Source organism: Salvelinus namaycush, chromosome 31, assembly GCF_016432855.1.
Source record: "Salvelinus namaycush isolate Seneca chromosome 31, SaNama_1.0, whole genome shotgun sequence".
Taxonomy (NCBI): Eukaryota; Metazoa; Chordata; class Actinopteri; order Salmoniformes; family Salmonidae; genus Salvelinus; species Salvelinus namaycush.
The window spans coordinates 31,834,568-31,851,837 of record NC_052337.1 but is presented as its reverse complement, the minus strand read 5'-3'; the positions used below and the strand labels follow the sequence as shown (position 1 = coordinate 31,851,837).

Below are 17,270 nucleotides of genomic sequence, written 5' to 3'. Positions count from 1 at the left end.
TTTGTGGGGGGACGACATGGTTTTTTGGCTAGGGATCTTTTCTTAACGTTAACTATTCAATTTAATTTAAACGTTCACAACCCTAGTGTGCATACACATCCGTGTACTCACTGTTGGGAGTTGGTGGTGCCCCCTCTCCTGGCATGCTGTCGGACTCTGCGGGGAGGGGGGAGATAGACAGGCACATGCATAAGAGATCTGCTGTTGGCGTGGCGCCAATGCTTAACAGCTTGACTCACTCAGATCTCTCACACACACAACATTTGGCATTGATCACATGAAAGATAATGGATGTCAGAAAGGAAAGTAGTGACTACTTGAAAAGTATTAGCAGATGAATGCAGCTGACAAGTTAGAGGGCAACTCCACCATTTTTCAACCTCAAATTCACCATACCAGTGTCTAAATATGTGAAATCCCCACATTTCTATGTTTTGTAGAACAAAATATAAAAGTAAAATGGTTCTACACAATGACATCAAAAGGTAAAACAAATTTTCAAACACTGATATTCACGGTGACGTGGGGAGCAAGAAAATACCCTCCATCTGGCTAGAAACTCGTTGGAGGTTTTGAAAATCACAGGCCCTTTCTTGTTTCAGCATGACAATGCCCCTGTGCACAAAGCAAGAGCCATACAGAAATGGTTTGTTGAGATCGATGTGGAAGAACTTGACTGCCCTGCACAGAGCCCTGACCTCAACCTCATCGAACCCCTTTGGGATGAATTGGAATGCCAACTCCGAGCCAGGCCTAATCGCCCAACATCAGTGCCTGACCTCACCAATGCTCTTGTGGCTGAAGGAAAGCAAGTCCCTGCAGCAATGTTCCAACATCAGGTGGAAAGCCTTCCCAGAAGAGTGGAGGCTGTTATAGCAGCCAAGGGGGGGACCAACTCCATATTAATGCCCATGATTTTAGAATGAGATGTACAACGAGCAGGTGTCCGCATACCTTTGATCATGTAGCGTATCAAACAATTCCGATGTCGTCACACAAAGCACTTAGTGTTTCAGGGTAGGCCTTCCTTACCTCTGTGTGCACGGACATGTGTTTGAAAGCAGTTGTAGTACTTGTATTTCTTCCCACAAATCCCGCAAACGTAGGAGCCTGTATGAGAGAGGAAAAGCAAAATAGAGAGCGCTGCAAAAGCTACAAGAGTAAACTGCATCGATATCATTGGTGTGTAACATGAGACTTAACTAAGACAAACCTTGTGCAATCATTTAAGACTGTAAAATAGGTGACCAGTCCTGATTCACATGTATTTATCAATACATTACATGGTCAGACAGTTACGACATAATATCCTAATGATTACCTTTTCTTCTAAATAGGTACAGAAATGTACCGGTTTCCTAGCATGTAATTTCGCAGTAAATACCAGCTGAGATAGTTATTGTTCAATGTCAGGAGGCCAGTGTGAATGAGGGCAGGCTGTGAAAAGGGTGAGGTAGCTGCTCACAGGTGCAAAACAGTTTTGTGTAATGAACCCAGATGTTGGGACTAGGTAAAAAGGAAGCAGCTGAGATGAGGACATTTGCATGGCCAGGTGCAGGTGCACAGGTTTGGAATAAGACAGATACAGAGGGAGAAGTTAAAGCGACAGGTGCATGATGGAGAGAGTGGATATGTTCGATTTGCATCACCCGTTTTTCCATCATGGTCTAAAATGTGCAAACCCCAACAACCTGGAGCACCATTGGCGATGCAAAATGAACATGCCCATTGCGTGTGGAGTGGGAGGTTACGTGTTGGGGGGGGGGGGGGGGGGGGGTCGTACCTTGGGTCTGGTCATTGCGCGACCTTCCTCCTCCTCCTGCTGCTGCTGTTCCTCCTCCTCCGAGGACCACGCAGATCTCGGCTGGCACAGCTTTCCCGTTACTGGCTCCCTGCATGTCAGGCTCCTTCTTTATCGTGACCGGGACAGCAAGGGTGGCGGAGGTGGTGGTGGTGGTAGGAGAGGGGCCATCTGGGACTCCACCCCCTGCGTCAACCTGCTCCTGTCCAGGATTGGTGGGCACCTCCTGAGCACTCATGACTGACTGCTCAGGGCCAGTGCTCCTGGGACTGTGAGTGAGTGCAACAGACAGCCAGGCAAAAGGTAGGAGATGGAGGAAGAAACAAAACAAGTCAGAATTACTAATACAACTCTCAAGAAACAGCAGCCTTCCTTTGAAACGGGTGCAGTTCAAATACAGCAAGGGATAACATCAAGAAAGCAGAAGGCACTTGATACTCAGACTGCCATATGCCTGACCAAGGTACATCAAAAAGTTATAGGTAGTCCGGCATACCAATGAGAGAAAGTGAAATTTAATGGGTCTATAAATTGTCTCCATAAGGACATTATTTAGGACATTGCCTAGTTAAATGTAAAAAACAAACAATATTTCAATACCATTTCTCTACTCGTGACAAATGGAGTTTGTCCAAAATAGGAGGGGAATAGATGGGAGATATGCATTATTACCCATTATTTGCCCTACAGTGCAGTGCTTATTTTGTATGGGTGACCTTTGATGACAATAAATCCACAGCACCCAGGTGTTCTAATTCCAGAAAAATCCAAATTACCCAGCCTTCTACAGTAAGTACCATTGTACACTAGGACTATAATGAGGGGGCTCAAATAAAGTAAAATGCAACCAAGCAAAACAGAGTTATAACCAGGATGACAGATTTTTGTTGTAAAGAGAAATGACCTTTCATGGGCAACACCTTTTCTTGGAAGGGATAACTGATTGACATTGTCACTAATGATTAAAACAGATCATAGTTACATGGACAGTTGTTGTCCCCAGAAATACAGGATTGCTATGTTTCTGTTTGTCACCCTAAATATGAATTGTGCAGAACTTTTAGATTCCTAAGCTGTGGAGGAACTATTTCTGGATGGCAATGAGTTAGTCAGGAGTTACTTAGAAAGCTGGCAATATCGTAAAAGGGTATTGGTTCAATAGAATGATGTGTGATAGGAGGGAAGAAGCTCATTGCAAGTAGGCTAGTCATTAAAACAAACAATTCCCAGTTAATCCAACTTTGTTAAATATTAATTTTAAAAAAAAGGTGTTACCACCTGCTCCATTGTTTCATGCCCCATTTCTGCTATCTAGCCTACATTGGTTTGTCGTGGTAGAGAAAACGTTCCTAATCTGGTAGAGAAATGGACAATGGCAGAACCTCCATGTTTTTCATATCATCATAGGTACAACAGTTTAAGGGGCTGATGCTATACTAACCTCATATAGCATTAGAATAAATGCAAAACGACTAACCACCTCAGACATCTATTAGCCTACTTGATAAAATGATGCATGCAAAGAAATATAGCTAGCCGACAATGTAAATATTGAAAATTCTAATCTCCCTCAAAAGAGGCCAATTCAACAAGCCTGGGCAGATTGGAGGCCATAAAAGCTAATTTGGGAAGCGAAGGGAACGGCTGAGTGTTCATTTCAGCAGCAGCCATGTCACGGCCATGCGCCATGTTGTGTTGGAAATTATGACAAGAGTTTTTTTTTAACAAAACAGCCCCATCAGGAACAGGTGGGGGGCAGGAAGCTACATGGAGGGGAATATCAGCTGAGAGGAAAAAGCAGAAAAGTGAAATCCCTCTCAGAGCTGGACATGATTGGATTTCATACCCTAATGGCAGAATGTGATTAATTTCGACAAAATTCCTTTTAGCACACGTAGGCATTAATGCTGTGCTGCTTGGTCGGCTGCTATGCAATTGTGAGTTAGCCCAGTCTATTTGTGTTTGCTTCTGTGCTGGAACCACCATGTAATAAATCTAATCAAGCTTGTGAAATCTCATGGTGGAAAGCAAACAAACCACATTTTAGAAAACATTGTGCCGTTTCAGGGAATTTCTCTCATAAGCCATACAATGATAGTTATTTTCACCTGCATATATAAATGAGAAATAACCTAATTTATAGGCCTCATGTAGGCCTAATTTGGTTATTCCATTTCATCACCGTTTAAATAATTCCATCACATAACTACAGAGGCATGATAGTCACATGACATTTTTTCCTCTTCATTCAAAATGGAGGATTTAGACCTCTTGCTATTCACATCATGGAATTTGACAATATCCTTTCCAAGATTCAATATCAGGAACAAAAACATACCACAGAATGTGTCCAAATAATCTAATGCTGTGAAACAGAATTGAAGCTAACTCCAACATGGTGTCGGTAAGCACAACACTGAACACAGCCTGGAAATAGCATTCATGGACATTGACAAATGAATTCTGGGAAGGGAAGGCAAGGCAGTATTGATCCCCCCCCCCCCCCAATTTGGTTGAAATGGATGAAAAATCAATGGCCAAAAGGTCAGGTATTGAGCACATTTCTCATGCCTTTGTACAGCCCATTGCATAAGGTTTTGCTATAAAATGGAGAATTCACCCTGAGAGAAAAAAGGAAATCAAATGAAAACTAAAGAATTTACCTATTCAAATTATTGAACAAATGCTTGCTTTGGGCTTCTAACTAGGTCAAATTTCTGTCAGGAATCTCAGAATTTCGATGAATTGTTTTGGCACCCATAGAACGTTTCCATTGAGTATAACTTTCATGTATATAGAATGGATACCCTGCATACAAAATGGCTTGCTGTGTCTTTTATTGAATAGAAAATGTGAAACCACCATCTTTCAGTGATCATAAATTATTTCTGTTGTATCTATAAAAAAAAATCCCCATCAATGTTTTTCAACCTTGTTTTGACACAAAACGCCAATGATATTCCTATTTAATAAAACGTTAAAATGAATGTCATGGTTAAAATGTTCCTATTTCATGGCTGATAGGAAAAATGTCCATGAAATAGGAACGCACATGACCAGATCCTTCTGAAAATGTATTGACAAAAGAAATAAACATTTGAGGCCCCTGGCAATTCCCACCGCTAATACAATAGTCATATGAACATTTTATTACAAACTGAAATTCCTTGGATAAAAGCAGCATTAATACAAGCTGAAGGTTTTTGGGGGGCAATAGCACTGTGTGTATGTGAGACTGCATGTTATGAAAATAGTTTAGCTTGAAACGAAACCATTTGAATAGACTGCTTTCCTTAAGATTGAGGGCAGAGGTTCAGTTAATGTCATTGCATGGATATTAAACATATTGTGCTGAACTACAGCCCTAAGCGAATCAGTCTCAATGCTAGCGATGTCGGAAAGGTCAACATTGGAGGGGAAATAAATGAATTAATATTTCTTTAAACAGTACTGATTTGTCAAGATACTTTAAAAATACTAGGCAATATGTGGAAAGTACATGGGCTAATACCAGAACAAATTAGTGCCTTCAGAAAGTATTCATACCCCTTAACTTATTCCACATTTTGTTGTTGAGGCCTGAATTCAAAATGGATTAGATAGATGTTTTTTCTTACCCATCTACACACAATGCCCCATAATGACAAATTTGAAAACATGTTAAGAAATTTGTGCACATTTATTGAAAATGAAACAGAACTATTCACACCCCCAAGTCAATACTTTGTAAAGCACCTTTGGTGGTGATCTATAGCTTTGAGTCGTCTTGGGTATGTCTGTTTAAGCTTTGCACATCTGGATTTGGGGATTTTCTCCCATTGTTCCTTGCAGATTTTCCCAAGCTCTGTTAAGTTAAATGGGGAGCGGCGGTGAACAGCAATCTTCAAGTCTTTGCACAGATTTTCTAATGGGATTCAAGACTGGGCTTTGGCTGGGCCACTCAAGGACTTTCGCATTCTTGTTCTAAAGCCATTCCAGCGTTGCTTTGGCTGTAAACTTAGGGTCATTGTCCTGTTGGAGCATAGACTGGGGGGGGGGGGGGTTTAAGGTCGTTTGCACTCTGAAGCAAGTTCTCGTCAAGGATTTGCCTGTATTTGGTCCATTCATTGTTCCCTCTAGTCTTACCAGACTCCCAGTCCCTGCCGCTGAAAAGCATTCCCATAGCATGATGCTGCCAGCACCATGCTTCACAGTAAGGATGGTGTTAGGCGGGTGATGAGCAGTGCCTGGTTCTCCAGACATAGCACTTTGCATTCAGGCCATTGACATGTTTGTCTCATCAGACCACAGAATCTTATGCCTTATGATCTCAAAGTCTTTCACATGCCTTTTTGCAAACTCCAGACGTGCTGTCATGTGCCTTTTTCTCAGGAGTGGCTTCCGTCTCGCCTGTACAGCCCAGATTGGTTAGGTGCTGTAGAGACTGTGGTCCTCCTGGCAGGTTCTCCCATCTCAGCCAAGGAACTCCAATTCTGTCAGTGGTCATTGGGTTCTTGGTCACCTGCCTGACCAAGGTCCTTCTTGCCCAGTTTAGTCAAATGGCCAGCTCTAGGCAGAGTCTGAGTAGTTCCATAATTTTTTCCATTTCCCACTGACTGAGACAACTGTGCTCTTGGAAACTTTCAACACTCTAGAAATTGTTTTATACCCTTACCCAGATATATGCCTCATCACAATTCTCAGATCTATGGGCAGTTCCTTGGACTTCATGGTACAGTTTTTGCTCTGACATGCACTGTCAACTTTGGAACTTATATAGACAGGTGTGTCCTTTCTAAATCATGTCCAAACAATTTAATTGGCCACAGGTAGACTCCAATCAAGAGTGCAGAGACATCTAAAAGGATGATGAAGGGAAATTGGATGCACCGGACCTCAATTTGGAGTGTCATAGCAAAGGGGTGTGAATACTTATGTAAATTAGATCAATACATTGGTTTGCTATATTCCTGCTATGCAGAGGGGAGTATCAGAGTAGAATATTATCTGCCACAGGGATGAACAAATCCTATTTCAGCCTGACTGCTTTCCCCCCTCTCCTTAAAATCAGAAGCACATTTTCCTAGCCTCCTCTGTGTAATGTCTCTCAAAATTGCTTCCAACCAACGATTTCAAAAAAGCAATAATGCAGAGAAATGGGAGAATATTCCCCCCCTTTTCTACATTTCCTTCTATTAGACGGAATGGTATAGAAACAGAACTGTGTCAACTCTTGAAATTACATCCGCATGCAGTCCAAAACCCCATAAAACCTTTTCAATTTATATGTTAATGCTGTGAATTAAAATTTAATAACTAGATATTGAAAAGTGGCCTTGAATTATACAAAAAATAAATCCTGAAAGAGCAGCCCTAAAATTTGAAATTCAGGGCAGCATCCGGTCTGCCGCTAAGCCCTTGCACACTGGCAGATTTTTTTATTTTAGTGAAAATCTAAATTGCAGTGCAGTCTGAGGCAGGTCTGGTAAACCTGCTCCTTTGTGATTTATGGATTCATTAGAGCAAGAGAACCCCCCCCCCCCTTTTCACAGAAATTAGATTTTCCTTTGTAAAACTGTATATTTTTTGAAAAGGCAAACTGAGCTCTGAAACACTTAGGGTGTTTTTGTCAGTTTTCTATGTGCATATAACCACAAAGACGGCCCTTAAATTATCTTTGCTGCAGCAATTGCACGTCCCTGTGCATTATTCATGAAACCAATAAGGTCCATTTTAAGTAGAGAAGGGGAAGGAAATACGCACAGAATGTACATATTCCCCCAAATGCCAAAAGCTCTTCATGTAGCCGTCCAAACCTGAAATACCATCCTGCTGGCCCTAATTTGAGTGGTATCATTTTCAGAGATTTATCAGGACAACGATGCTTATATAAGGAAGGTAAATGTTGATACATTTAGCAGATTTGGACGGAAGCCCCAAAAACAAACACTATCAACTACAATTGCTTAACTTTTGCAGCTCTCAGAAAGAACATCAGAAGGATTACATCTATCTGCATTCCAACAAGGTCTACTGAACGACAGGTATGCCTACATAATGTTTGTGACTGCACTCTAGACAATAGAAATAAATGACACCAAGTCCTGGCTAGTGATATATGGTCTAGGATTATGGATTATTATGAACTGACAAGATGGTTTACTATCTCGTTGTCCATCTTTCTTTCCAGACCTATTGAGTTTTGTTTTAATTGGGGTGGCAGATATTTTTGGGTTCACAAGCAGACCAGGACATCTTACCTCTTGGTGATCAGTGCCTGAAGGTGCAAACAGCCCTGTCCTGCTCAGTCTTCGGTCTCCCGTCTTGCAAAGTCCCGCAAGCCAGTGTGACCTGGGTGGGTAGAGTGTTTAGGTCTGAGAAGGTTTCAAACTACTATGAATTCACACACAAAAGTTAGAACACCAGGGTTTCTTTATTTTTTACTATCTTCTACATTGTAAAATAGTGAAGATATTAAAACTACGAAACATATGGAATCATGTAGTAACCCCCAAAAAAGTGTTAAATCAAAATATATTTTATATTCTTCAAAAGTAGCCACCCTCTGCCTTGACAGCTTTGCACACACTTGGCACTCTCAACCGGCTTCATGAGGTAGTCACCTGGAATGCATTTCAATGAACAGGTGTGCCTTGTTAAAATGTTAGTTTGTGGAATTTCTTTCCTTCTTAATGCATTTGAGCCAATCAGTTGTGTTGTGATAAGGTAGGGGGGTATACAGAAGATAGCCCTATTTGGTAAAATACCAAGTCCATATTATGGCAAGAACAGCTCAAATAAGCAAAGAGAAACGACAGTCCATCATTACTTTAAGACATGGTCAGGCAAACCGAAAACAAAAAAAAAGTGCAGTCGCAAAAACCATCAAGCGCCATGATGAAACTGGCTCTCATGAGGACCGCCACAGGAAAAGAAGACCCAGGTTGCAGTCAAAACACTTAAGACACACCCTATCCCCTCAAATTAAGGGGATACTTCTGATGACGTATCATGGTGTCTGACGAGTATACACTTGTAGGGCAAGGGAAGGAAGGAATTATTTATTTTTAAATGGACCACCCTTTGCCGGTAATTCGTCACTCGTCCATCCCGCGATGATTGTTTTTTCAGGTACCGGTAGCTTGTGGGTGCTTTATATGCACTACAGTCAATTATGAATGCATGTCTACTTATAGTAAATATACACCTACTGTATGATAGCAAATTTGCTAACTAACATTAGCCTGCCTAGCTGGAACTTCTGAAGGAAAATGTTTTATTTCTACAATTTCCAAAAGATGACCAAACAAAAACATATTTACGAGACGTGTTTGTGCCGTGATGTGCATTAGTAGCACAATTTAACTTATTCAAATTTTTTACTTACACGTGTATGTTGACTTCTCCATTGATGTTGTTTAAGTTTTCGCTGACTTTTCTTAGCGGATATACAATTGTCACAAACTGAATTATGGGGAGTTTCAGGCCCCGGAGTGAACATAATTGTACACTCGCAAAGCCGACTAAAAACCGAGGGCTGAAGGGCATACACTGCAAATTTCCATTGCTTGGCTAATCATTTGGACCACCCTCCAAGATTGCGACAGGGATTCCCCAAGGGCATAAGGCGAGGGTAAGTGGACAAGGGTGTGTCTTAAGTGATTGGACCGCAGCCACAGAGTTACCTCTGCTGCAGAGGATAAGTTCATTAGTTACCAGCCTCAGAAATTGCAGCCCAAATAAATGCTTCAGAGTTCAAGTAACAGACACATCTCAACAGCAACTGCTCAGAGCAGACTGCATCAAATCAGGCATTCATGGTCAAATGGTTCCAAAGAAACCACTACTAAAGGACACCAATAAGAAGAGACTTGCTTGGGCCAAGAAACACATGCAATGGACATTACACTAGTGGAAATCTGTCCTTTGGTCTGATGAGTCCAAATTTGAGATTTTTGGTTCCAACCGTCCTGTCTTTGTGAGACACAGTAAGTGAACAGATGATCTCCATATGTGTGGTTCTCACCGTGAAGCATGGAGGTGGAGTGATGGTGCTTTACTGGTGACACTGTCGTGATTTATTTAGAATTCAAGGCACACTTAACCAGCATGGCTACCACAGCATTCTGCAGCGATACACCATTCCATCTGGTTTGAGCTTAGTGGGACTATCATGTGTTTTTCAACAGGACAATGACCCAACACACCTCCAGGCTGTGTAAGGGCTATTTGACCAAGAAGGAGAGTGATGGAGTGCTGCATCAGATGACCTGGCCTCCACAATCACCCGACCTCAACACAATTGAGATGGTTCGGGATGAGTTAGACCGCAGAGTGAAGGAAAAGCAGCCAACAAGTGCTCCGCATGTGGGAACTCCTTCAAGACTGTTGGAAAAGAATTTCAGGTGAAGCTGGATGAGAGAATGCCAAGAGTGTGCAAGAAGAATCTCAAATATTTGATTTGTTTAACACGTTTTTGGTTACGACATGATTCCATGTGTTATTTCATAGTTTTGAGGTCTTCACCATTATTCTGCAATGTAGAAAATAGTAAAAAATTAAGAAAAACCCTTGAATGAGTAGGTGTGTCCAAACTTCTGAGACTGGTACTATATGCACCTTTCACTTCAATGCAACCTTCCTCCAAAACAAATCCTAAATGCATTTTATTACTTGGCTGCTCTGACATTTAATAATAAATAATAATAAACAACAACATTCTGCCATTCATACATTCATGCTCTTCTATTAAAAACATGGAATTTCCTAATGTAATTCATAGCCTGCATTTGATTACACTGAATGTGGAGGGAAAAGGTCAGGGTTCCAATTTAGCATACACACCAAATAAATTCCACCAACACTTCAAATTCATACTACAGTTCTGAAGGTCAGCTTCAAAATTAACAAAGTAAAATGGCTCGGCCAGATCTACTTACAATGACAAACCATGCAAGACAGAAAATTGTTTCGCGTCTACAAGATTGTAAAAAGCAGAGATTGGTATTGATTGTTTTTCCTTTTCTTAAAATGTGTCACCTCTGTCCTCCTCTGCATTTGTCCTCTTTCGTGTACTCTTCCCTTTTGTTTGGTCAGGGTTTTCTTCCCCCCTAAGTTTAGACGCATAACAAGTCCGGTGCATTCCTTGTTTACCATGTTTCACCATTTGAGCAGGCCATGAATTCGCTCTATCATTTCTCAAAATACACAAAAAAACGAATTGAAGATGACCAACCTTGACCTTTCAAACACTGCATTTCTATTGTTTATTGCAAAGGGAATTCTTATAGAAGAATCTTAGAATGGGTGACATGCAGAATCTCTTACTTGAATGTAGTGGTGTTCTCCATCTCTTTACCCTCTCTTCTAATGTACATCTAAGGGCTTAGATATGTCTTACACCATCATCATTTCTTTAATATTATGGAAATGCACAACAAACCGACAGATTAGGCTAATTGTTACTTTATTTGGTAGCCTACTAAACACCTCTTCACAGTTACCAGCAACATCAGAGAGGATGTTAGTAGTATCAAAGCCATATTATAAACTGGGTGGTTCGAGCCCTGAATGATGATTGGCTGACAGCCATGGTATATCAGACCATATACCACAGTATGACAAAACAATTATTTTTACTGCTCTAATTATGTTGGTAACCAGTTTATAATAGCAATTAGGCACCTCGGGGGTTGGGATATGTGGCCAATATACCACGGCTAAGGGCTGTGTCCAGGCACTCCGCATTGCTTTGTGCGTAACAGCCCTTAGCTGTGGAATATTGGCCATATACCACACCTCCTTGGGCCTTTTTGCTTAAATCTACCATTTCAACAGCCAGGCCCTGCCTGCCACTGTTTGGTAAAGCTGTGTGGGACTGGGTAAATGTAACCCCTCAAATGCATCTAAGCTGTGGAAACAAGGATTAGTTCTAAACTGATTTTGAAGCTATAGCCTACATGTTGTCAAATGACAAAAACATCAACAATGGATTAATACAGCCTAGATCTTGGGTTATGATTGGGTAAAACAGTTTCACTGTAATATAATGAATTTATAATTGATTATTTTAAGTAGGAGCCTGCTAATTAGAGTATTTGAATTAAGAACATATTGTTACTATTAAACAAACTGAGATAAGACATTAAAATGAGTTGACACACCCTGATTCAAACTGTAGCCTACTCCTATCGTTGCTCATATTCAACATCAAAAAGCGCATAATGATATTACAAATCTGTTTCTAAACGGAGGTAATTTTGCAACTGGTATCAATGTAATCGTTTTTCATGCACTCAGAGCTGCTCGTGCAATCTACTAATTATCCTCTAAAGGCTCCATAACTAACAGGCATGGGACATTATCATTGGCTACCAATGTAGCCTACTTATATTTAAAAACACGTTCGCCAAAAAAAAAGTCACAAACTAAAAGGTTCGAATAAAATGCTTAAACAAGTCAAATTAATTGGAATTTCTTAATTTCACAAAATAACCGCCAACAGGTGGCGCCAATTTCAAAATGAAATGAATTTAAATCCTACAACCATTTTGAAAACAGAAGTAGAAATTATATTCGAAATGGGAAAATTCTTCATATCGACCGATTGAAACGGAACCAAATAGACTACCTTTGCTTTAAAACAATAAACACTGACGACTCAAATGATGCGATTATAGAATGTGAGAGAAATTTGAAGTAAAATTCCCAAAACATGGCTGCAAGGTTGTGTTTTCAGATTGTTCTTCGTCCTTCATTTAACCACCACTGCTCATTTCCCACGCGCTTTTAAAGCTACATTTTACAAAGTATCACTGGGTTAATTAGCCAGTGTAGACAACTGAGTTTACTCAAACTTTCTTCGAAATCGCTGTCTAAAATCAACAGATTATTTGCGACAGAAACTAAAGCCAGCACCCTTTTAATAAAGCTCACCAAACATGCATTAGCGTGAAAACCAATGGTGAAAACACACACCCTCACTAATTATGAAGAGAGTCGAGAAAACTATCAGCAACCGCGGCCTGTATAAAATTGACAAATTTTGGATTTCTAAATCAGAAAAAACGATTAAGAATGGTTTGACGTTACCTCCCAAAATGATGCAGCACATGCGAGTAGGATAGCTCGAGCTCCAAAATCCTCCTCGGACACCAAAGGTGACTGCACAACTAGCGCTTTGAAATAAAAATTAGTTATTAATTCTCAAATTATCTAAACTAAAACAGCTTTATTTTCGATATTGCAACCTTGACATCTTCCGGCATGAACCCGAGTGTATGATTGTGTTGACGAAGGTGCAGGCTAGTCCGTCCAGGCTCAGCTTTTGCAGTATTCAGGGTAGGCTATGCGTTGCGGTTTCTCCAGTGGAAATTTTCGTCGTCCGCCATCATACAAGGACAGATTCCGAAATTGCTACGCCTGCTAGTTATATCAAAATGATTCTGGGCAGAGCGAAAAAAGGTCGAACGACCGTAAAGTTGCGCAGGGAATTAGAGACTAGAAATCACATGCAGAATAACATATCTGCATCTAATAATGTGAAAGTTGTATTGGAGTTGAAACAAGTAACAGCTTCATGACACACATGATTACAAATGATGTTGAACATTCTAAATACTCTGTGAATTGCACCCTTTGTCCATGTATTTCCAAATGGTAGTCTATAAATCCATAAAACAGATGAGGATATTATGTTGTATATTTTGTCACTCACGCCATTTTTTTATTCAATAAAGTTTGCTATGTCTGAAATAAATATATATATATATATATAATTCAAACATACATACACACGTGTGTGTATGTATCTGTGTAGTGATGTATTTTTTCAGACTGCTGTTGAAAAAAAAACACTATTAGCTTGCTAGGCTAATGAAACTAGATGAGAATTTCTGACTTCTTGGTTGGCCAACACTTTAGAAGATTTCCAATTCAAAGAGTATGCTGATCCTGCATTCATAATCAAGTGGGAAGGTGGTATTTGTAACATATGACTGAAAAATCCACTTGAACGCCCCAACTGGTAATTACATCCCTGAGCTCCGACTTCTCCCACATGCTGACATCACCTACTAAGGAAATTACCTTGAAAACAGCATTTTCGGCAGTTAAAAGCAACACAATATTATTTATAAAACACAACATTTCAAAATTGTTTTTGAACACCATTTTTTTTTTTACAAGCATGTTCTTTTAGTTGATGAATGACAGCTTGTCCAAAGCCAATCAGACTTACTCGACAAGTTTAAAGCTTGTGAATGCATCCAACTGGTAATTTCCACCTTCCCACTTAGTTATGAATGTTGCATTAGTTTCAGTCCAAATGATCATACAATGTCCTAGGCTCAGTACATGCAATTTTTTTAATACATTTTAGTCATTTAGCAGACACTCTTATCCAGAGCAACTTACAGTAGTGACTGAGTGCATACATCTTCATTCATACTGGTCCCCCATGGGAATCAAACCCACAACCCTGGTGTTGCAAGTGCCATGCTCTACCAACTAAGCCACACAGGAATGTACAAGGATAGTAGGCCTAGGCTGTGCTGCAAAATATTGTGTGCTTTAAATGCCAGGATGTCATGCTCATAGGGCTTTGTAATATACCAGCCTAGTCATGCCTAGCCGGAATTCGCTGCATACTTCAGGAAGTGACTGAAATAAGACCCAATTTAACAATAGGCCTACCCTTTACACACACAAAAAACGTATAGCCTATTATGGCACTATATAGGCCTATTATTGTTATTATTACTAATGCACATTGTTTTATACCACAGCATTGTTAAAAACTTGATTTCACCATTGTGTGATCAACTGATCCTCTTATCTGTTTCCGTCTCTTCCCATTCCCTCTCTCCCTATCCCTCACTTTTTCCTCTACCTCTGAGGGCTTTTATTTGCACAGTGAAGAATAAAATAGGCCTAAAAGCATTGGGCCTAAAAGTTCTATGCCTGCGCCAACAGTACTTACAGTACAATAAATATGACAAATAAACTGAAACCAATAAATCTATAAATCAACACTAATTGAATTCAATAATTCAGAGTATGGAGTGATTTCAGTGTCAACAGAAATTGTATTTGAATTCCATAATTTTCAATATGCATGCTTTCAGATTCAGTTTTCATATTCACTTCTCTAAATTCAGATTAAAAACCATAGGCAACACCCTAGGCAGATTGCATTCAAACCCTGGAATTAATGCAATATCGACCATATTGAAACTGAGTAAATACATTTAATTGAATTTGAATATTCAATTAACTTGAAATTACTTGTTAAAACTGAATGCAATATTCATTCAGTTAAGTTTCAAATCATGAAATACAAGTTCAATTTATTAACTTAATGATTCAATTTGCGCATAACAAATTCAAAATGACTAAATTCAATTTATGTTGGCACTGATTTCGCTTCATATCCAAGCGCTGAACTAACTTAGCAAGGCCTCAGTAATGCCAAGTGGAGCGTTCCTCTGCACAGGCGTTGCTGATGCCTGCTACATCTTACAACGCCTGGAAGGTATTTTAGGTAGCAGCTAACCACATCGTATCGATCAGTCAGTTGATGACACAGTCGATGAAGTGGCATGCAACCATTGGTTGATGCATGCAACATCTGAGGAGGGGAACGCAACCATTGCCTTAATAATTGCAGCAGCAGGAACAACCCAACCTTCCCTGTCTGGCCACTACAGGGGTGTAATCATTACTCCAAACTGTTGATAAAAGGTCCCTCCCTGTTTGCTGAACCTGTTCAATAGAAACACTAGTCTGGAGTAATAGTTACACCCCAGATAAATGAGGGGTTCGAATTCTTTGAAGACCTTTTACCAATAATGCATTTCAGAATGGAACATACCCTAGAGCTAGAGGACTCATCTTTGTATCTGTGCCATTATAGCATCTGTGACAGCATTTTAAATGATTGGCTGATCCCTCCCACCCGGTTTGACAAGACCCCAACAGGGACACCAGGAGGGATCAGCCAATGAAGTAGGAAGTCCCACCCAGTTGACTGAGTTAAAATGGTGGAAGCCCTCAATTGCACTGCCCATGCTAATACAGCCTTTTGGCCACTAGAGGCCTCTATAATTTTCTATGGAACATACCAACATTTCAATTCCACCCGGTCAATCAACAGGTTGGCATCATCCAAAAAACTTATATTGAGCTCTCAAACTTACTTCTGATTGCCTGTCACCATCTTTGACCTGGAAATATGAAGAACCACTCTTTACAATTATAGGACAAACAAATCAGCATTTACATTAATTAGCTTAATTTTAGCATTTTATAACTCTATGGGATCGCCCCCCCTAGTAGGCCTAGCCTATAGAAAGCTGATGGGAGGCTCCTCTTTTTAGTAGAGGTCATCACTCTCTTTTCTTGCGCAATTGCATAGCCTATAGCTATGTTTCCATTTTTTTTTAATCTAGTGACTGCCGGTGTGGCGGTAATAGTGTCAGCGCAGCAGCCCCATCTCCTCCCTAACACTAGCTATGTTTCCATTTTAAAAAATCTATTGCGTTATTAACTGTACGTTTGTTTATGTGTAACTCTGTGTTGTTTTTGTCGCACTGCTTTACTTTATCTTGCCCAGGTCGCAGTAGTAAATGAGAACTTGTTCTCAACTGGCCTACCTGGTTAAATAAAGGTAAAAAAATATATATAAGTTGCCCAGTGATTGTTTTTGTCAACAGAAAGTTTGTATAGAAAATAGATGAGACAATTGTCTGCTAGGGGGCCTTTCCATTTAACTATCTTGTATCGATAAAAACAGATGGACAGAAAACTATTTTTCACAACCTACAGTAACCAGGTTTCCATCCAGTTTTATTAATGCAAGTAAAGTCATACCATATAAATAAAACATGACAGTTGTGATGTTATAAATGCAGTCAGATCATTTGTTTGTTCGACATGGCAGGATCCTTTTGTGCCTGTAAAATTAATTATGCGAAAAATGATATAATATAGATATAACAACCATCATATCTGTAACGTTCGTCTATTTCTTCCTCCTCGGATGAGGAGAGGCGAGAAGGATCGGACCAATATGCAGCGTAGGTGGAATACATGATGAAATTTATTTAAACAAGACGACGAACACGAAGAACACTTGAATAACTACAAAACAATAAACGATGTGAACAAACCTGAACTAGAGAACATAACGCACTAACAGGAACGAACACATACACGAACGAAAACGAAACAGTCCCGTGTGGTGCGACATACACAGGAACAATCACCCACAAACAAACAGTGTGAACAACCTACCTTAATATGGTTCTCAATCAGATGAAACGTAAAACACCTGTCCCTGATTGAGAACCATATCAGGCTAATAGACAATGAACCTAAACATAGAAAAACATAACATAGAATGCCCACCCCAACTCACGCCCTGACCATACTAAACAAATACAAAAACAAGGAAAACAGGTCAGGAACGTGACAGAACCCCCCCCTCAAGGTG

At 40.1% G+C, this 17,270-nt stretch overlaps 1 protein-coding gene across 1 annotated transcript in view; it reads right to left on the bottom strand.

The window, feature by feature from the left end:
- LOC120025552 (zinc finger protein 618-like) overlaps positions 1-13,160 on the bottom strand; it is a 38,488-nt gene extending 25,328 nt beyond the window's left edge. Inside the window, exons 1-5 of the mRNA XM_038970111.1 lie at positions 12,872-13,160; positions 8,041-8,131; positions 1,784-2,070; positions 1,033-1,110; positions 112-156 (exon numbers count right to left, since the gene is read on the bottom strand). Coding sequence (XP_038826039.1) covers positions 112-156; positions 1,033-1,110; positions 1,784-2,039 — 379 coding nt within the window. The 5' untranslated portion in view covers positions 2,040-2,070; positions 8,041-8,131; positions 12,872-13,160. The remainder of the gene's footprint in view (positions 1-111; positions 157-1,032; positions 1,111-1,783; positions 2,071-8,040; positions 8,132-12,871) is intronic.
- Between the last annotated feature and the right edge of the window lie 4,110 nt (positions 13,161-17,270).